We start from the raw sequence: 22856 nt of genomic DNA on the forward strand, positions 1-22856 counted from the left end.
ATGTATGTTTTATTCTATTAGTTTTATGGTTTCATGACTTACATTTAAGTATTTAATTTGTTCTGAACTTTCCTCAGCTTTATTGAGATATAATTGACACATAACATTGTGTAAGTTCAATGTATATAGTATGATGATTCGGTCCATGTATATATTGCAGAATGTTTTGCCACAATAAAGTTAGTTATCATATTCTCTACCACACATAATCACCGTTTTGTTGTTGATGTTGTTATAATGAGACCATTAAAGCTCTAGTCACACAGTTACTTTCAAGTATACAATAAAGTATTGTTAACTGTAGTCACTATGCTCTACCCTAGAAACTCAGAACTTATTCATGCTATAACTGGAAGTTTGTACCCTGTGCCCAACATACCCCCATTTATGTACCTGTTAACCCCAGCAACCACCACTCTAAACTCTGTTTCTATGAGTTTGATGTTTTTAGAATCCACATAGAAATGAGCAGAAATGAGATCATAACAGTGTTTGTCTCTCCCTTTCTAACTTATTTCACTTAGCATAATGCCCTCAAGATCCATCCATGTTGTTGTAAATGGCAGGGTTTCCTTTTTTTTTTGGTGGCAGAATAATATATTCCATTGTATGTATATAATTCTCTATATCCATTTTGAGTTGATTTTTGTATTTGATGTTCAAATACCTTCCCTGGTGGCTCAAATGGTAAAAAATCCTCCTGCAGTGTAGGAGACCTGGGTTCAATCCCTGGGTCAGGAGGATCCCCTCTAGAGGGAAATGGCTACCCACTCCAGTATTCTTGCCTGGAGAATTCCATGAACAGAGGAGTCTGGTGGGCTACAGTCCATGGGGTTGCAAAGAGTCAGACATGATTGAGCAACTAATTTATTATTATGAGATAATCATCCAAGTTTATTCTTCTGCACGTGAATACCCTTTTCCCCCCAATATCGTTTATGGAAGAGGCTGTCCTTTCTCCAGTGGATATTCCTGGCTCCCTTGTCAAATATTAGTTGATCATACATGTGAGGGATTATTTTTTGATTCTGTCCCATTGACCTATGTGTCAGTTTTTATTCCAGTGTGTTAGTCAGTCTCTCAGTCATGTCTGACTCTTTGGAACCCCAGGGACTGTGGCCCACCAGGTTCCTCTGTCCATGGGATTTCCTAGGCAGGAATACTGGGGTGGGTTGTCATTTCCTCCTCTAGGGGATCTTCCCAACCCAGGGATGGAGTCCATGTCTTTTCTGTCTCCTGCATTAGCAGATGGGTTCTTTACCATTAACACTACCTGGGAAGCGCGAAGGTGGGGTTTATGCCAGTACCATAATGTTTTGATTACTGTAGCTTTTCAATAAAGTCTGGAGTCAAGAAGTGTGATATCTTCTGCAGATTTATGTTTCTCTTTCAGGATTGCTTTGGCTATTTGAGATCTTTTGTGGTTCCGTACAAATTTTAGTATTTCTGTTTAGTGAAAAATGCCATTAAAATGTTGCTAGAGATTCCAGTGAAACTGTAGATAACTTTAGGTAGTCTAGGTATTTCCAATATTAATTCTTCCTATCCAACCTATCATTTCGTTTATTTGTGTCTTCTTGAATTTCTTTCATCAGTCTTTTCCTTTTATTTGATGAGTTTATATTTCTGTTATTCTTATATGCATCTTGAAATTTTCTATGATGTAACTTTTAAAAAATCATTTTATGCTGTCTTTGTGTTACTTTGTTTTCTGTCTTTTGTTGGTGACAAAAATCTCCTGCTGTCCTTACACTCTAAAGAACATTAAATACCAGATAATAATATACCATCTATACAGAGGTAAAATGATGAGAACTCCCAAGTTCTACAATTAGGAGTTTTCATTTATATGTAGGATCAAAATAAAGAGATTGTGCAGTGTTGGTGGTACAGTGGTGAGCATAGCTACCTTCCAAAATAAAGAGATTCACAGACATGCAGCCTTTAGATTTAATAATTTCCATTTCTTTAAGAAAATCTAGATGAGTGCACATTACAACAAAATAAAAGCAGAATGAAATAACTTATAAATAATGATGGGTAACACTCAAATGTTGGGTATTAGTGCTCTAATACTCTCTATGTTCATTTCATTTAATACTCACAGTGTCTTTATAATGTAGATATTATTGCTGTATTATTTTTTTTTTTTTTTTTTTGTAGCATTCAATTACTTCTATTTATTTATTTTTTCATTTATTTTTATCAGTTGGAGGCTAATTACTTTACAATATTGTAGTGGTTTTTGCCATACATTGACATGAATCAGCCATGGATTTACATGTGTTCCCCATCCCGATCCCCCCTCCCACCTCCGTACCCACCCCACCCCTCTGGGTCTTCCCAGTGCACCAGCCCTGAACACTTGTCTCATGCATCCAACCTGGGCTGGTGATTTGTTTCACACTTGATAATATACATGTTTCAATGCTATTCTCTCAGATCATCTCACTCTCGCCTTCTCCCACAGAGTCCAAAAGTCTGTTCTATACATCTGTGTCTCTTTTTCTGTCCTGGATATAGGGTTATTGTTACCATCTTTTAAAATTCCATATATATGCATTATTATACTGTATTGGTGTTTATCTTTCTGGCTTACTTCACTCTGTATAATGGGCTCCAGTTTCATCCATCTCATTAGAACTGATTCAAATGTATTCTTTTTAACGGCTGAGTAATATTCCATGGTGTATATGTACCACAGCTTCCTTATCCATTCATCTGCTGCTGATGGACTATATACGGAATTTAGATAGATGGTGGCGATAACCCTATATGCAAAACAGAAAAAGAGACACAGAAATACAGAACAGACTTTTGAACTCTGGGGGAGAACGTGAGGGTGGGATGTTTTGAAAGAACAGCATGTATATTATCTATGGTGAAACGGACCACCAGCCCAGGTGGGATACATGAGTCAGGTGCTCGGGCCTGGTGCACTGGGAGGACCCTGAGGAGTCGGGTGGGGAGGGAGGTGGGAGGGGGGATCGGGATGGGGAATACATGTAACTATATGGCTGATTCATGTCAATGTATGACAAAACCCACTGAAATGTTGTAAAGTGATTGGCCTCCAACTAATAAAATAATATTAAAAAAAAAAAAAAAAAAAAAAAAAAAAAAAAAAAAAGTAAGTGACACGTGCACCCCAATGTTCACCGCAGCACTGTTTATAATAGCCAGGACATGGAAGCAACCTAGATGTCCATCAGCAGCAGATGAATGGATATTGCTGTATTATTTATAGGAAGTTGACACAGAAATGTTAAGTAATTTACTGGAGTCATAAAGCTTATATGGGCAGAGCAAGGGTATGAATCTTAAAACAATGCACCTAACCATTGTGCTCTAATGAAAAGGGAAGTAAAACTGGATAAATGTTCTGTAAAAGGAATACTTGTCAGCACTAAATAATTTTAAAATTAGAATAAGACCAAAGAACTATAGAAATTACAACTAAACTCCATAATATAATTGATTAAAAAGTCACATCTCATGCTTAGTCACTTGGTCATGTCCAGCTCTTCTGCATCTCCATGGACTGTAGCCCACCAGACTCCTCTGTTCATGGGATTTCCCAGGCAACAATCCTGGAGTGGGTTGTCATTTCCTTCTTCAGGGGATCTTCCTAACCCAGGGACTGAACTCATGTCTCTGTGTCTCCTGCACTGCAGGTGGATTCTTTACCACTAAGCCATTGGAGAAGCCCTTCCCTCAAAAAAAAGTCATATAATGTAAAGTAATAATTCATGAATGATACCCAGAAACAATAATCCCAGAACATGAATGATACCCAGAAACAATAATCCCAGAAAGTAGGGAAAAAAAGCAGGAAGGGAGTGAATTAAAGTGTCAGAGAGAAGATGGAGACTGTTAAAGTAAAATAAATCTGTAATCTTTCATGGGAGCTGTCAACATGCTTTGCTCTTATGGTTTAAATTCATAAGTATATGTTTAAGATGTTCAAAATTATAAAGAGAAAATAAAAATAGTTAAATACTATAGAGGACAATAAATTGAATAAAATCCTTAACAAAGTTTATCAGTAAGACAAAAAACAAAGTGTCGAGATAAAATACATAAATGATTAATTCAGGAGATACAACATCTAACTGAATTCTAGAAAGGAAGTGATGGTGGTTGTGTGAGAGGGTAGAAGGAAAAACAGAGCAGAGGGTAGAAAGAAAAACAGATAAAAACGAGATCAAGTTTCTTGTATTTTATTTTTCATTCTCCGTATAGCCGGGGAGAGGAGAGGGTGGTAGAGGGCTTCCTTAGAGTTAGTGGTCTAGAATTCTACCTTAAGTTCAAGCACTTGGCAACACAAACTCATTTCCTTTTATTCTGTGTTCTTGTTTACTACTTAAAATATTGCAAGTATTTCCCAAAAGTCCTTTTCACAGCTGCCTTCACCTCCATGTTCTTTAGGCTGTAGATGAGGGGGTTCAGCATGGGCGTGACTGCACTGTACTGCAAGGATGAGAGCAAATCCAGGAAGGAACCGGAAGTGGGCATGAGATAGCGAATCAAACCGGAACCGAAGAACAGGATCACTGCGACGAGGTGGGAGGAGCAGGTGGAGAAGGCCTTGCTTCTGCCTGTGGTGGAGCTGATGCTCAGAATGGTGGAGACAATGCGAGCGTAAGAGAAGAAGACTGGGAGGAAGGTTCCAAGACCATGGAGTAAGATGGAGCAGATCAGGATGTCGATATTGATAGAGATATCAGAGCAAGACAGAGGGAAGAGGGAGGGTAGCTCACAGGTGTAGTGGTGGATGGTTTGTGCTTCACAGAAGTCCAGGTTAACAGCCAAAAGCACGATGACGACTGAATTGAGAGAGGCCAGGCCCCATGAGGCCAGTATAAGTTTTACACAGAGCTGGGTGCTCATCAGCTGGCCATAGAGCAGTGGGTGGCAGATGGCGGCATAGCGGTCATAGGCCATCATTGAGAGAAGAAAAGCTTCAGTCCCTGCAGTGATAAACACAAAGAAGACCTGAGTCAGGCAGCCCTCGACAGAGATCGTTTTCTTCTCAGACAGGAGGTCCTTCAGGAGCTTGGGCACAGTGACAGAGGAGAAGCAGAGGTCTAGGAATGATAGATTACTCAAGAAGAAATACATGGGCGTGTGGAGGTGGGAGTCAGTCCTGATCACCAGCAGCATCGTCAGGTTTCCCATCATTGTCAGGAGGTAAATCACCAGGAAGAGCACAAAGAGCAGAGCCTCGATGCGGGGGTCGTCTGACAGCCCCGTGAGGACAAACTCGGTGATGGTGCTGTGGTTCCTCAGGGCCATTTGTGGAGGCTACTTCCTTGAAATAAAATAGAGAGATGAGATGTCCTGCCTTTTTCAGAGTTTCACTCCTCTTTTTATATGTTCCTCTGTACTCTGCCTAGACTCTGCTCAGACATCTCAAAGCTGCCCTATCTGTATCTCAGTAAGTGTTTACATCCTGTTTTGTTATCACTTCTCTTGGGTCTCAGTCTTCATATACCTCAGAGATTCCTATAAAAATGAATATCTCTGGATTACCTACACATTCATAGTATTTAGATTCTGCTTCATCCATCTTACAGTTTAGAAATCCTAAAAATTCTATCACGTATCTGCAGTGATTTTCTAAACATTTTCTTCTCTTTTCAGTTTCTCAATCATATATGTATTTTTTGTTTAAAACCTTACTAAGATTGATGATGACTCTGAGCATTCTCATCCTTTTACTCCAGTGGCTTCAGTTACAGTAATGCCTGCCAGCAATATTTCAATGTTGCTATGCAGTCTATCTGTGTTGCATAGGAGCTACTGTTGTTGAATTTCAAGGATGCTGTTATCTACACAGGTGTGCTGTCTCATGTCATTGCAACACCCTTTGATGCTCTCTCGTTTTTTTATAATCCACGAGCGATTATAAGAAGCTCTTGCATTCATGTTGTGGATACATTATTCTGTTTTCCCAGGAGGGTCAAAGTGGAAAGAGTCTCATAATTTTCCTTTAAACTTTTATTGCATCCTATTACTCAAAGTACCAGCTGTGTACAAGAGGACCAGATGGTTAGTAGTTTATGTTAATGATGATACTAAGAACCATTTTGAAGCCTAATTTCTGGCACTACATGGTAAGTCACTGTCTTAGGTGAAGATTCCTGCCTCACTTGGACCTTTTGAGGCTAATTTACAGGTATTCTGTTTTTGTCTGTCAATCCACAGTCTGATCCTGTAGTAGTCTTCTGTCCTCACAAGAACATAATCTTGCTGATTCAGAGAACCCTGTTTCTGGCCCTTCCAGCTTGCCAGAAGTCCATTACCAGATGCTAACTTATGTCAAGAGAAGTTTGAATTCTGATTTCATTAACAACCCCATAAACCCAAGCTGAAGTCCATGTTAGACTCAAGTCTAGGTTACCTGTGTGCCAGAATAGAGGGCAGTGTTCACCTTTGAACGTCTTTGGGATGTTAGCTTAGACCCGGTGATGGTGAAGCATAATCAACTGGAGAAATGTCTTTTGAGGATCCTGCATGGATGAAATGTAAATACTGTTGAAAGCAGTATCTTGAATTTCTATAGGCAAAATAAATGATGAGTGAAAGCAAGTCTTTCCAATGATTTATATATTTTAAAATGTTTATTGAATGGCTATCTTGAAAATTGTTTCCATTCCTCCACTTTCATTCACAAAAGGGTACCTGGCCAATGTCCACAGTGTTCACAGGGGCTCCAAGCTTTCTTCTTAAGAACACGGTAGCATTTGCAGAGAATCACTTTGTCCTGCCTGACACCCACATTTTGTGTGAATAAAGGTGGCAGCTACTTCTTTTACATGATTTTCAAGTTATCACTTAGAAAGGAATATCCTACTCCCTTGCCATCTCTAAATAGCATCTCAAATTGATATCTGAAATTTCTTTAATGATTAGGAACAACTCTTTTCATTTAAATTCTATAATTAAGCATAAAATAAACCAAATTTGCAGTCATTTTTAGGAAGGGGTGATATTGGCTTCATTGAATCCTGAAGTATAGAAGATTGATGCCAGATTTATAATATTTTTAATATATAATATTTATAATAATAATATATAAATATATACTACAATATTATAATGTTATATTATATTAAATTATATAATATAATATATATTGTATTATAATATATTGTATAATTAAATATATTATAATATTTAAATATATAATGTTTATAATATTTTGAGTGAGAGCAGAAAAAGACAAAAGGGAGAAACTGAGAGGTTAACTGTGGATGGGTAGGAGATGTAAAAAGTGAATTTCAGAAGTGTCTTAGACAAGCACCTGTGTCACCATTTTGCCAACACAGACACTTCCTATCCATGGCACATCTGGCCATATGATCTATATCTCTTACAAAGAGATGAAGTAGGATACTGGCTATATCTCTGATTTTATAGTTCTCAGAAGGTTCACTAAAATAAGCATCTTCCCTAATTCATCTGTTTAATAGAGAAAATCCAAATGTTTTTCACCAATTTGGGATTAAGCCCAAAGTTAAGAGGAACAACTCTGATGGAGATATCATCTTAGTTACCTGAACTTGTCTGGATCAGTTATTTGACACCTGGTTTCTATAAAATGAGAGACTTTTTAGGTGTCTGGTGAAGAGCCGTGCTTGAACTGGCTACTAAGAGAAGTTTCTGGAATGAAGAAGTGAATAAGGGTGTGTGTGTGGAAGGTCAGACTGGACGAGGTGACGTGAGGGATCCAGCATGTTGAGGGGTAACAGTCAGACACTAGGTAAATGGGGGAGGAACCTGAACTTCGAGAAGGATATCAGCCCTGGAAGCAGGAAGAACCAAAGGCAAACTTCATCCATTTAAACTGCTGGTCAGGGCTCTCCTCTCCTATGCATCCTTGCACTGTTCACAATATCTCCGAAGTGACTAGATATGAGTGTGATTTCAATCATGGAAAAAATCTACTACAGTTCTTGTAACTGGAGTACTGAGCAAGCAGATAAATAGGTACCTCAAACATTGTAATATCTATCACTGATACCCTCATTTCATTCCAGGCTTCAGCTTTCTGCAATCTTTTGAGATCCTGAAACAGGAGAGGATTGATGCCCAGGCTTTAAAGTGTTACTGTCCTTTGTGTTAAGCAGAGAGGGAAGAAAGACCTTTCAGAGGAGGTGTCCAAGGCAGCTGTACAAATGCCCCATTTGGAGAAGCAGGTGTCAGAGTCCCATCCAGGGGAGATGGCCTGCCAAGGAGTAGGATATTTCCACCTCTACCTTAGGGGTGAGGAATGGGCGGCTCAGGAACCTCTGGGTTTTGGACTAATGAACTGTATCATGAAGTGGCAGGAGGAGGAGGTGGAGGAGAGGATAGGCAGCAGAATTAAAACAAACACAGAACTTTATAAGCAGAAAAATAGGGGAAACACCAGAAAATCAGAGAAGATATTACCATTCTCCTGGTCCTTCTTGGCGGAAGCAGCTTCACATACTCTGTCTTGTCCATCTTGGATAGACAGGTCATAGGTAAAGTCTCCCTACAAGGGAACCTTTGTCACGAAAGGCTGACTCTTTATTATTGAGTATATAGCTTTTTCTCTTTGCCATCAGCTAGTGAAGGAAATTAGAATGCTTCAAGCTCTAGAAGCAATAGGTATGCCACAGTTATCAGGATTGTTCCCTGAATGACTTAACCTAGAGTGCTGTCATTCTGCAATGCAAGGCATGGTATAGAAAGATAAATAAAATTTCTCTAAAGAAACTCATATTTTGAGCAACATGTATTTCATTAAAATCTTCTTACATGATCTCAAGTACAGTAACTTGTCTTCTCTTCATTCATTTCCTCTGTGATTCTAAATACTCTTTTAAGAGCATCACTTAAAGAAAGAACTCTCTAACAGAACCAATCAGAAGGCCATCTGTGCTTCTGCAGCCAAGGGCTGAGTTTGGGACTCAGTGGAAGCTGCGGTATTGCCCTGTATTCCCTGAAGTCTCAGCCTGAAGCCAAGCTCTTGGCTCTCTAACTGCAGTTTCCAGTTCACTGGAAAGTTAAACTTAGTAGCAGGCACAGGGGATTCTTTCCAGGGCAGTATTTGAAGTTTCTGGTTAAGGCAATTATTTAAAACCTAGAAGAGAACTCTTACTAGCCTTGGCGGGGGAGGGGTGGGGGAGAAAGGAGAATAATAAAGTCTTTAAGTAATATCTGCTGAAAAGCTGACATTTTCCTTAGTTAACATGGAGCTGGGAATGTCTGGGATTGCCACGGGAGCTGAGCTATGACACAGTACTGATCTCTAGGTCATTTCTGAGTGTACATATGAGTTTTCCATATTTTCGCAATAGGATTCTCTACTATAATAATTAAATGAGAGCAGATAACCATTCTGAGGAAATTAAACCTTAAGTTTCTAGAGCTTCTATTGTTAGTATATAATGAATTTTAAAAAGAGTTTGTTAAGGTATATATACCATATATATATATATATATACCTTATATATATAGTACATATATATATTCACACACACTTTATATGTAAAGCATATAATCAATTGCTTTAAAATATACAATGGGTTTACAAAATTTCTAAAGTAAAAAAATTTTCTTATTTGAGGCAGATGAAAATCATCAACATTTTAGTGCAACTTATGTATAAGTAACAAAGAGAGGGCATGTTACTCAAATTCACCTGACTGATATACACATCGTAGGAAGCATAACTACGAACAACGCTAGTGGAGGTGATGGAATTCCAGTTGAGCTATTTCAAATCCTAAAAGATGTTGCTGTGAAAGTGCTGTACTCAATATGCCAGCAAATCTGGAAAACTCAGCAGTGGCCACAGGACTGGAAAAGGTCAGTTTTCATTCCAATCCCTAAGAAAGGCAACAACAATGTTCAAACTACTGCACAATTGCACTCATCTCACATGCTAGCAAAGTAATGCTCAAAATTCTCCAAGCCAGACTTCAACAGGATGTGAACTGTGAACTTCCAGATGTTCAAGCTGGATTTAGAAAAGGCAGAGGAACCAGAGATCAAATTGCCAACATCTGCTGGATCATTGAAAAAGCAAGAAAGTTCCAGAAAAACATCTACATTTGCTTTATTGACTATGCCAAAGTCTTTGATTGTGTAGATCACAACAAACTCTGGAAAATTCTTAAAGAGATGGGAATACCAGACCTCCTGACCTGCCTCCTGGAAAACCTGTATGCAGGTCAGGAAGCAACAGTTAGATCTGGACATGGAACAACAGACTGGTTCCAAATAGGAAAAGGAGTACATCAAAGCTGTATATTGTCACCCTGCTTATTTAACTTATGCAGAGTACATCATGAAAAGTGCTGGGCTGGATGAAGCACAAGCTGGAATCAAGATTGCAGGAAGAAATATCAATAACTTCAGATATGCAGATGACACCACTCTTATGGCAGAAAGTGAAGAAGAACTAAAGAGCCTCTTAATGAAAGTGAAAGAGGAGAGTGAAAAAGTTGGCTTAAAACACAACATTCAGATAACTAAGATCATGGCATCTGGTGCCATCACCTCATGGAAAATAGACGGGGAAACAGTGGAAACAGTGGCTGACTTTATTTTTCTGGGCTCCAAAATCACTGTGTATGGTGACTGCAACCATGAAATTAAAAGACGCTTACTTCTTGGAAGGAAAGTTATGACCAACATAGACAGCATATTAAAAAACAGAGACATTACTTTGCCAACAAAGGTCCATAGAGTCAAGGCTATGGTTTTTCCAGTGGTCATGTATGGAAGGGAGAGTTGGACTGTGAAGAAAGCTGAGTGCCGAAGAATTGATGATTTTGAACTGTGGTGTTGGAGAAGACTCTTGAGAATCCCTTGGACTGCAAGGAGATCCAACCAGTCCACCCTATAGGAGATCAGTCCTGGCTGTGCATTGGTAGGACTGATGTTGAAGCTGAAACCCCAATACTTTGGCCACCTGATGCAAAGAGCTGACTCATTCTAAAAGACCCTGATGCTTGGAAAGATTGAGGGCAGGAGAAGTAGGGGATGACAGAGGGTGAGATGATTGGATGACATCACCAACTCAATGGACTTGGGTTTGGGTGTACTCCGGGAGTTGATGATGGACAGGGAGACCTGGTGTGCTGTGGTTCATGGGGTCACAGGGAGTTGGACACAACTGAGTGACTGAACTGAACTGAACTGATTGCTGAAAGCAAAACTTTCTCATAAAACCTATTAAAGGCAATTAAAATTTCAATAATAAATTGCAGTTATTTTATGCAAAGTTTAACTATTTTAATGTATTTCAATTATTTGGATGTTTTCAAGCTCTTCTGAGAATGGTTTCATTATTTCACTTTTACACATTCTTCCACTGTTACACAGGTTGATAGATTTCTTTAAAGACTAATAGAATAAAAAAAAAAAAAGACTAATAGAATAGCTTGCAATTCACTTCTGGTTCAAGCTGTGGTGTAAATCTGGGTTTCCATTTACTTACTGAGTGGAATATACTGACTTCACTTCCTTCTGTGCTGCCAGAGACTGAGTCAGATTTACATAAGGGTGAGAACAGAAGGAAATTGGAAAGTGAAGTGTGGTATGGTTGATCATGATGAAGACTAAAACTTTTGAAAAGAGTATTTTAAAGATAGTCTAGAAAAACCTTGCCCACACTGGTTTTTTAGCAATGAATACATGTGTTAATGGTGTGTGTGTGGGGTCAGCCTGGATAGGTTGGCTACAGGGACTTGAGAGCTTAGGGGTAATATTCAGAATTTAGGTGCACAAGGGAGGAATTTGATCAGCAGAGAAAGATAGCAGTGCTGGAATTTGGCAGAGACTAAAGACAAACCTCAGCCACTGGAGATTGTTCACGAGCTCTCTACTTTTGTGCTGCGTTGCATTATTCACACCGTTCCTGTTGTGAATAATGATCTGTTTAACTAGTAGAAAATATTTCCTGCCATACCCTAATGGAATTCTTGTCAAAACCTAGTATCTATCTGTCATATCCTTATTTCATTCCAGGTGTCATGTTCTGCAGTGAGAGGATTTATGCCCCAGTTATAATATGTCCTGGTCTCAGTGTTATGCATGGAGGAAAGAGGGACCTTTTTGATAAGCTGTACAAGGCAGCTGGAACAATTGCACATTGAGGAGAGTAGTGATATCTGGGTCCACTCAAAGAGAGGAGGTACCATGCCAAGGATGGAAAGTTACCATCTGTAGCTCAGGTGGCAGGTATGAGTGAAGAAGGAGCCTGAGTCTTGAATGAATGGAATGCACCATACAGTGGCAGTGGTTAGGAGTGGAAGGGAGGATAATCAGCAGATTAAAATACACTGAAAATTTTCTGGGAAGAAAAATACAGGGACCATCAGAAAATCAAGGACAGTATTACTCTCTTTTTGATATTCTGGAGGGAGAAGCTCCAGAGTTTTCTGTCTTTCCTGTCACAGGCTGACACATCAGTGGCAAAATCTCCCCATAGGAGAACCCCTGTCACAGGAATTTGATGCTTCACATACTGGGTAGCTTTTTCTCTTTGCTGCCAATGAGTGATGGGCACTAAAGTAGTTCAAGCTCTAGAAGCACTGGAAATGTCACAAATTCAGGATTATTCTTCTATAATCTTAGAGTGATGTCATTCTGAAATGCAAGTCACAATATGCAAAGAGAGAAACAGTCTCCCTAATGAAGCTCAAATTCCATGCAACTGTCATATACTTCTTTAAAATCTCCTCACATGATATCAAATGCAGTAAATTGCCTTTATTTAATTTTCTCTGGGATTCTGAATATTCTTCTAAGAGCATAACTAAAGAAAACATGCTTTAATTGAACCAATCAGAAGGCCATCTGTGCTCAGGCAGCTATGGATTCGGTCAGGCACCCAGGGAAGCCTGGGCCATTGTTGTGTATTCTCTGAAGCCCCAGCCTAAAGCCAAGCTCTGGATTCACTACCTCACAGTTTCCAGTTAACCATAATTAAAACTTATTAAGAAGCACATGGATTCTCTTCAGGAATCTATTTGAAATTTATCCTAAAGGCAGTTATTAAAAGCCTAGAAAAGCCATTACTAGGTTATAGAGGACTGTAAAGGGGAGGATAAGAAAGTGATTAAAGAATTAATGGATGTGCTGGAAAAGGGACATTTTCCTCATGACATTGTGGGGTTGGGAATACCTTTTAGGAATTTTCAGTGGCTCTGAGCTGTGATGTATCACTGAGCTCCAAGTCATTTTTAGTGTTGGGAAGTGTTTTTCTTTATACAACAAGATTGTCCATTTTATTGACTGAGAGGAGAAAATGTTACCCTGGGGAAATTATTGGGTGGGCCTTGATTTTGTAGAGTTTCTATATTCCAAGGATACAATAAAATTTTAAATAGTATTTGAAGGAGTTAGTAATTTAAGAATACATGAGTTACTATTAATAATTTATAGGTGCCATTAAAATGTCTAAAGTTAATGTTTTTGATTTCTTATCTGGGGTATGTTAGATATGTTTCAACATTTTAATGGAATTTACATACAACTAAAACATACAGAAATACATGAACCGTGAACTTCCAGATGTTCAAGCTGGTTTTAGAAAAGGCAATACAATGTTGTAAAGTAAAATAAATAAACTAATTAATTAAAAAAAAAAAGAAAGAAAAGGCAGAGGAATCAGAGATCAAATTGCCAACATTCGCTGGATCATCGAAAAAGCAAGAGAGTTCCAGAAAAACATCTATTTCTGCTTTATTGACTGTGCCAAAGCCTTTGACTGTGTGAATCACAATAAACTGTGGAAAATTCTTCAAGAGATGGGACTACCAGACCACCTGACCTGCCACTTGAGAAACCTGTATGCAGGTCAGGAAGCCACAGTTAGAACTGGACATGGAACAACAGACTGGTTCCAAATAGGAAAAGGAGTACATCAAAGCTGTATATTGTCACCCTGCTTATTTAACTTTCATGCAGAGTACATCATGAGAAGTGCTGGGCTGGATGAAGCACAAGCTGGAATCAAGATTGCAGGGAGAAATATCAGTAACCTCAGATATGAAGATGACACCACCCTTATGGTAGAAAGTGAAGAAGAACTAAAGAACCTCTTGATGAAAATGAAAGAGGAGAGTGAAAAGGCTGGCTTAAAACTCAACATTCAGAAAACTAAGATCATGACATCCGGTCCCATCACTTCATGGTAAATAGATGGGGAAACAGTGGCTGACTATTTTTCTGGGCTCCAAAATCATTGCAGATGGTGACTGCAGTCATGAAATTAAAAGGCACTTACTCCTTGGAAGGAAAGTTATGACCAACCTAGACAGCATATTAAAAAGCAGAGACATTACTTTGCCAACCAAGGTCTGTCTAGTCAAGGCTATGGTTTTTCCAGTGGTCATGTATGGATGTGAGAGTTGGACTGTGAAGAAAGCTGAGTGCCGAAGAATCGATGCTTTTGAACTGTGGTGTTGGAGAAAACTCTTGAGAGTCCCTTGAACTGCAAGGAGATCCAACCAGTCCAGCCTATAGGAGATCAGTCCTGGATGTTCAATGGAAGGACTGATGTTGAAACTGAAACTCCAATATTTTGACCACCTGATGCAAAGAGCTGACTCATTCTAAAAGACCCTGATCTTGGGAAAGATTGAAGGTGGGAGGGGAAGGGGACGACAGAGGCTGAGATGCTTAGATGGCATCACTGACTCGTGGACATGAGTTTGGGTGAACTCCGGGAGTTGATGATGGACAGGGAGGCCTGGCGTGCTGCGTTTCATGGAGTCACAGGGAGTCGGACACGACTGAGCAACTGAACTGAACTGAAGTCAAAATATACAGAAGATGTGTCTCCAATAAGTTAATCAAGGCCACATATGGTCAACACAAATTTGTTTAACAAAATGTTCCTCATTTTGGTGTGTGTGCTAGGTATTAACAGATAATCAGGTGTCAAGATAAATATTACATGTTTCTTGTCATTTAATTAAGACCTTCTAGGTGGAAATTGGCATTATTTTTGTAATTTCATCATTTTGAGGGATAAATCCGAGTGGAACTCATTCCTTAACATTTGATCAAATAGATGTCTCAGTAATAGGAAGAAAGCATATCTCCTAGTAATAGAGGCCAGTTTGGCTTAATTTTTAAAAATTGAAGTACAGTTGGTTTATAGTGTTGTGTTAGTTTCAGCTATACAGCACAGCGATTCAGTTTATATAAATATCACTTAGTATGATAATCTCTAGGTTCATCCATGTTGCTGCAAATCACATTGTTTCATTCTTTTTATGGCTTTGTAATATTTCATCACATACATGTATACTATAACATATATGTGTATGTATATATACACATACATATAGCACATCTTCTTTAACCATTCATCTGTTCATGGACGTTTAGGTATCCTCCATGCCTTGGCTACTGTACCTAGCACTGCTATGAACATTAGGGCACATGTATCTTTTCAAATTAGTTTCTCTGGGTTGTGCAACCTCATAATGGGATTGCAGGATCATGTGGTAACTCTATTTTTAGTTTTTTAAAGAACCTCCATACTGTTCTCCACAGTGGCTGCACCACATTACATCCTCACCAAAAACATAAGAGGGTTCCTGTTCCTCCATACCCTCTCCAGAACTTACTATTTGTAGCATTATTTTGAGGATGGCCATTCTGATTGGAGTGAGGTACATTCTGATGTTGTAGTTTTGATTTGCATTTCTCTGATAATTTGGCTTCCTAGGTGGGGCAGTGGTAAAGAATTCACCTGCCAGTGCAGAAGATGCAGGTTTGATCCCTGGGTTGGAAAGATCTCCTGGAGGAGGGAGTGACAACCCACGCCAGTATTCTTGCATGGAAAACCTCATGGACAGAGGAGCCTGGTGGGCTCCATGGGGTCGCAAAGAGTCAGACACCACTGAGCGACTGAGCACACATACACTCTCTGATACTTACTGATGTTGAGCATCTTTTCATGTGCCTGTATGTCTTCTTTGGAGAAATATCTATTTAGGTCTTCAGCCTATTTTATGACTGTGTTTTTTTAAAATGTAGAGCTGCATGAACTATTTGTATATTTTAGAAATTAAGCCCTTGTTGATGTAATTTTTTGCAAATAATATTTTCTCCTATTCTGTAGGTTGTCTTTCTGTTTTGTTTCTGTTTCCTTTGCTGCGGAAAAGCTATTATATTTAATTAGATCCCATTTGTTTCTTTTGTTTCTATTTCTATTACTCTAGGAGATGGATCCAAAAAGATATTACTGTGTTTTATGTCAAAGAGTATCCTGCCTATGCTTTCTCTAGGAGTTTTATAGTATCCAGTCTCACATTTTAGGCCTTTAATCCATTTTGAGTTTATTTTTGAAGATGGTGTGAGGAATGTTCTTATTTCATTGTTTTACACATAGCTGTATCACTTTATTGCATCACTTATTGAAGAGACTGTCTTTCCCCACTATATATTCTTGCTTCCTTTTGTCATAGAGTAATTGATCATAAATGCAAGGGCTCTCTACTCTCCATTCTATTCTGCTACATTGGTCTCTGTCCGTTTTTGTGCCAGTACTGGGTTGTTTTGATTCCTGTAGCTTCATAATATAGTCTGAAGTCAGGGAGTGTGATAGATTTATTTATTTTTTTAGGATTTCTTTGGCTGTTTGGGTTTTTAAAAATGCTCCCATACACATTTTAAGATTGTTTGTTCTTATTCTTGTGTATCATGTATATTTTGATGGAGATTACCTTGAATCTATAGATTATTTTGGGTAGTATGGGCATTTAAACAGTATTAACTCTTCCAATCTGTGAACATGGAGTGTCTTTCCATTTTTTTTGTATCGTTAGCTCCCGACCACAGATGGAAACTGTGCCATCACCGTGAAAGCCCCAAATCCTAGGCACGAGGCAGTCAGGGACTCTCATTGCTTTCTCTTTCTGATGGTTCATTATTAGTGAATAGAAAAGCATCAATTTCTGTGTTATGGTCTTGTAGTGGTATGTTTACTGAATTCATGTATTAATTCTATAGTTTTTTAGTGGAAACTTTAAGGTTTTCTAGATATAATATCATGTTATCTGTAAATAGTGACAGTTTTACTTCCTTCCTTCCAAATTGGATGTCATTTTATTTCTTTTTCTTGTTTGATTGCTGTGGGTAGGATCCAATATATGTTAGAGGTGGCAAGACTGAGCATCTGTATTGTTCCTGATTTTTTTCACGAAACTCAGCTTTTCACTGTTGAGTATGATGTTAGCTATGAGTTTGTCATAAATGGCCTTTATTACATTAAGAAATGTTCCTCCTAAACCAGCTTTGATGACAGTTTTTTTTCATGAATGGATGTTGAATTTTGTCTGCTGAATTGATCATGTAATTTTTATTCTTCCTCTTGTTAATGCTGTGTATTTATGAATATTGAGCCATCTTGACAGTCCTGGAATAAATCCTGTTCAGTTCAGTTCAGTTGCTCAGTTGTGTCCCACTCTTTGCAACCCCATGAATTGCAGCACGCCAGGCTTCCCTTTCTATCACCAACTCCCAGAGTTCATTCAAACTCATGTCCGTCGAGTCGGTGATGCCATCCAGCCATCTCATCCTTTGTCGTCCCCTTGTCCTCCTGCCCCCAATCCCTCCCAACATCAGGGTCTTTTCCAATGCGTCAACTCTTCGCATGAGGTGGCCAAAGTACTGGAGTTTCAGCTTCAGCATCAGTCCTTCCAATGAACACCCAGGACTGATCTCCTTTAGGAAGGACTGGTTGGATCTCCTTGCAGTCCAAGGGATTCTCAAGAGCCTCTTCTCCAACACCACAGTTCAAAAGCATCAATTTTTCGGCACTCAGCTTTCTTCACAGTCCAATTCTCACATCCATACATGACCACTGGAAAAACCATAGCCTTGACTAGATGGATCTTTGTTGGCAAAGTAATGTCTCTGCTTTTTAACCTCAGATAAATAAAATAATAAATAAGTACCCATTATATCTGGCTTCTGTTACATAGTGTCTGTGAGATTTAATCACTTATTGTTTGCAATTTTAAAATTTTGTTGTATTATGTTTCCCTGTATAAATATACTACATGTATGAATTTATTTATCTGTTCTCCAGGTGATGGACATTTAGGTTTATTATAGATTTTGGCTGCAATAATAAACTGTTATGACTATTCTATTAATGTATTTTCTGAATATGTTTACTCATTTCTCTTCATATTTACCTAAGAATATAATTAATGAATCTTAGAGTAGACGTATAGTGTGCAGTTAGTAGATACCGCCCAATATTTTTCTGAAGTGATTGAACCCATTTACTATTCCACTACCAATATATGTGAGTCTGATTGCTCCACTGCCTCATCAAGTCTTGAATACGTCCAGTATTTTAATTTTAGGATTAGAATAATTTCATTTATATAAAGTTCAAGAACAGAATATACAAATATCTCTACAAAAAACAAAAAGCTATGTTATGTGTTGTTAAAAGCATAATGCCTAGAGTAAAACCTAATATATGAAGATGACGTATTCAATAGAAGGCAAAAGACTGAATCACTAATGGTTCTATGGAATCAAGTATAGAACTATGGATTTCCAGATTGCTTGTAAATTCAATGTTTTTCTTTTGTTGATTGCATAAAACTGGCAGGGGAGAGTATGTCTAAAAATATATCCTATGTTAATTTAAGCATCTTTTATATCATTTAGTTAATTTTTTTACTTTATTCTTATTTGCTATAAGTACTTATCAAGTTTAATCCTGAGGATTTTCTGTTGATCTTCTAATAGTAAATGGATCTTTTTCTGCCTGAAGCATCATATTTTTTGTTTATTTAACAGTGGCTAGTATATAGAAATAGTACTGGTTGTATTAATATTAGTTTTTTGTCTATTAAATTCTTTGGAGTGCCAATAAGTTTATTTTCCTATGAGGAGTTTTTAGGCTTTCCATAGAATTATGTCATCTTCAAATTCATACATATTCATATTCATATGTTTTGCTTCTTTCTGTGGAAATTTAAATATTGGATCTTATCATCATATAAATTCATTGTAGAGAAATTGCATAATTCTGATAAGTAATATGAGCTATAATAACTTTTTTCTGGTTATTTCAAATGTCATTCTCCAAATCTGGCATTTTATTATGAAGCATTTATCAAATACAGGAAGAATCATTTAATCTTTTTTTATGAATCATTTTAAGTAGAAATTCTTGTGACTTTTATGCCTTTTGAGAAGTCAAATAATCTCTGTTTTTTTCTCCCTAATAATCATGTTGTATTATTGATGGGCTTTGTGTAAGTGTTTCTTCACATTGTGTCCCACTTCAGTATAGCATAGAATTTCCAGATAGGTCTCAAAAGTGAGGATTCCTTTGTAATGATTACCTGGGATCTTCAGGGAAGCTGTGGGTTCTTTCCTCAATCCTACTTGACTCTGTGTAAGGGGAGAGGTTGGAAACAAAACAGGAGGGAACATAAGAAGAAATTTAGTCTTTCCAGTTATGCTGGGTAAATGTTACTTAGTTCAACCTGTGCAATAGTGCTGATATTTCCCCAAAGTCCTTTTCACAGCTCCCTTTACCTCCTTGTTTTTGAAGCTGTAGATGAGGGGATTCAGCATGGGTGTGATCACACTGTATTGTAAGGAAGAGAGCAAATCCAGCAAGGAACCAGAGGAAGGCATGAGATAGCGAAGCATACCTAGGCCAAAGAACAGGATCACTGCAATGAGGTGGGAGGAGCAGGTGGAGAAGGCCTTGCTTCTGCCTGTGGTGGAGCTGATGCTCAGGATGGTGGAGACAATGCTAGCATAAGAGAAGATTATTGGGAGGAGGGTTCGAGATCCATGGAGTAAGATTGAGCAGATCAAGATACTGTTATTGATGGAGATATCAGAGCAAGATAGAGGGAAGAGGGAGGGCAGCTCACAGGAGTAGTGGTGGATAGTTTGAGCATCACAGAAATCCAGATTAATAGCCAAGAGCTCAATGATGACTGCATTGAGAGAGGCCAGGCCCCATGAGATTAACACCAGCCTCACACAGAGCTGGTTGCTCATCACCTGGCCATAGTGCAGGGGGTGGCAGATGGCAGCATAGCGGTCATAGGCCATCACCGAGAGCAGACAGGCTTCAGTTCCTGAAGAGAAAAACACAAGGAAGACCTGAGCCAGACAGCCCTCGAGAGAGATGGTTTTCCTCTCAGACAGGAGGTCCTTCAGGAGCTTGGGCACAGTGACAGAGGAGAAGCAGAGGTCTAGGAATGATAGATTACTCAAGAAGAAGTACATGGGCGTGTGGAGGTGGGAGTCAGCCCTGATCACCAGCAGCATCGTCAGGTTTCCCATCATTGTCAGGAGGTAAATCACCAGGAAAAGCACGAAGAGCAGAGCCTCGATGCGGGGGTCGTCTGACAGCCCCGTGAGGACAAACTCGGTGATGGTGCTGTGGTTCCTCAGGGCCGTTTGTGGAGGCTGTTTCCTTGAAGGACAATAGACAGAGAAATGAGATCACTTGTAATTGTCCCTTTCTTTATGTCATCATCACTTTTCCTCACCATCCCTCCCTGGTCTCCCCGAATACTGGGTTATAACATCTCAAACTTGTCCTCACTGTGTGTCACTGTGTCATCTTGATTTTTTATTTTTGTTTTTGTGTCCTAGTCTTCACATACTTCAAAGAATCCTATTCTTTTTCTGTAGGATTTTAACTGAAAAAATGATTGTATCTGGCTCATCTACTCATATGTAGTATTTAATTTCAGTTGAATTCTTCTTATAGTTTAGAAATCCTTATAATCATTTAGTTTTGAAAACCATTATCTGCAGCAGTGGTTCTAAATCTTCTCTCAGCTCCTTGTTTCCCTATCATTATTTCTTTGCTCATGGTCATCTAGTAGCTTTTAAATTTAATAGGATGTTAATTTTTAATGAGATTTTTATGAATAGGGTCTCTACTTAATCACTTTCCATTTATTCTCACTGTGATTTTGTCATTTATTTTGGCAGTCACTCATATCCCTTTTATTCATGATGAAACTGATATTCATGAAGATTTTATAATGCCACGTTGAGAAACAGTATAAGAACCAGGAAATAAATTCAATTATTTTGGCTAAGTCAGATCTAATTTTAGTGCATAGCATTATAGACTGTTTTCCTACTCTTACAGTTGGAGTTCATCTTTGTTTTTCCTTAACTTTCCAAAGTTTTAAGTTACTTTTGATATCAGATTGGTTTGTATTTTCCTCTGTCTATGCTTATACTTTTCTCCACTTCAAATGTCCTCCTTCTTAATTTAGTTGATCTACATTCTCATGGCCCTTCCAGCCTGAGCTTTTCTCCTATAGCCTGTCTTGATTGCTGCCTACTGCTCTCTGTTCGAATACTAGGTTCCCTGTGTTATGTCAGAGTCTGAAATTTGCTTCTTTTCTCATTTGATGTTTAACACACATCTCAGTTTTTCCCTCCAGACTGTGAACCCCTTGTGAACATGGATCCCATCATAATGACAGCAATCATAAGCCACCTGTTCTTATACTTCATTTCCATTCTGTGTTAGCTTCAGTTATGCCTTTTGTATGAGTCTAGAAACTTCTATATGGTATTTCATGGGTGCCTCAGACAAGACTCCCACACATCCAAGCATAATTTCCTTCCCTTTTTTCCAAATGTCCAAATAGCACTAATGCCAGGCAGAAGTTCTGCTACTGAATTTCAAGGATGCTGTTATCAACATGAATCATGTTATTTCATGTCACTGCAAAATTCCTAATGATACATCAGTCTTTAGAGGGCACAGACCTTTTGCAATAATGGAAGAAGCTCCTTCCAGTTTTGATATGGGTGCATTATTCCTTTATTGCTCTTTTAAGGTTGGGTGAAATATTACTACAGTTGTTTCTTAACCCTAACTTTCATCCTCTTGCCCTTAATCTCACTTAGTTGTTCATGAGGACCAGGATGGTGAGCAGTACATTTGGGAAGCAATGCTATACTCTGGATAATTTTGAATCCTAATTCATAGTTCTATGTACTAGGACATGTCTCATAATATGAAGATTCCTGCCTGTCTTGGTCATTTTAGGCTGACTGACCAGTCTTCTTCTTCTGCTTAACACTCTACCATCTAACTCAAGGTAACTTTCTGAATTCACAAAAATGTTAAAATTGCTTTTTTTCACAGAGCACGTGTTTTTGGTCACTCTGTCCTTGCCAGCAATCTATGACCATAAACTGAATAATCTTGAGAAGCTTAAATTCTGATCACATTAACAAAGCTCTCAGCTTAAGCCCATCTTAAATTAGTGAATGTTACTTGGGGGGTCTGGACAAACAGGGCAGTGCTTACCCTTGTGTATCTGTAGAACCTGGATCCAGTATTAATGAAGCATTGGCAACTGAAGAATTTACTTTTGAGGATTCTGCATGGATAAATATGTAAATATTGTTGGAAGCAAAACTTTCTCATAAACCCTATTAAAGTCAATTAAAATAATGAATTGGAGTTGTTTTTTTTTTTTTGCAAAGCTTAACTATTTTAAAGTACCTAAATTATTTGGATATTTGCAACCTATCCTGAAAATTGTGTTCATCATTCCGCCTTTATTCACAGGGAGACCTGACCACAGTGTTCATGGCAGACTCAGTAGGTAAGAATATGTCTGGAATCTCTTGTGTTTAGTCAGTGTGGTATTTCTGGAGGACTATTTTGTCTCTACTGTTGCATCCATATTTACTGTGCATGAAGGCATCAACTATTGCATCATGTGATTTAGAGGGTATCATGGAGAAAGGAGGCGACCTAACTTCCCCATCCTAGACAACACCTTACACAGATGTAGTCAGTTTCTTTAAACCCTGATAAAGTCTTTCCA

General features: G+C 38.4%; 2 protein-coding genes across 2 annotated transcripts; both read right to left on the reverse strand.

The window, feature by feature from the left end:
* Positions 1–4359: 4359 nt before the first annotated feature.
* Positions 4360–5295, reverse strand: LOC136166099 (olfactory receptor 8S1-like). Its single transcript, XM_065932144.1, has one exon. The coding sequence runs from the start codon at positions 5293–5295 to the stop codon at positions 4360–4362; it is 936 nt and encodes a 311-aa protein (XP_065788216.1).
* A 14211-nt stretch (positions 5296–19506) lies between these two features.
* LOC136167549 (olfactory receptor 8S1-like) lies at positions 19507–20436 on the reverse strand. The gene has a single exon (XM_065935072.1). The coding sequence runs from the start codon at positions 20329–20331 to the stop codon at positions 19507–19509; it is 825 nt and encodes a 274-aa protein (XP_065791144.1). The 5' UTR covers positions 20332–20436.
* Positions 20437–22856: the final 2420 nt, after the last annotated feature.

Source organism: Muntiacus reevesi, chromosome 4, assembly GCF_963930625.1.
Source record: "Muntiacus reevesi chromosome 4, mMunRee1.1, whole genome shotgun sequence".
NCBI lineage: Eukaryota > Metazoa > Chordata > Mammalia > Artiodactyla > Cervidae > Muntiacus > Muntiacus reevesi.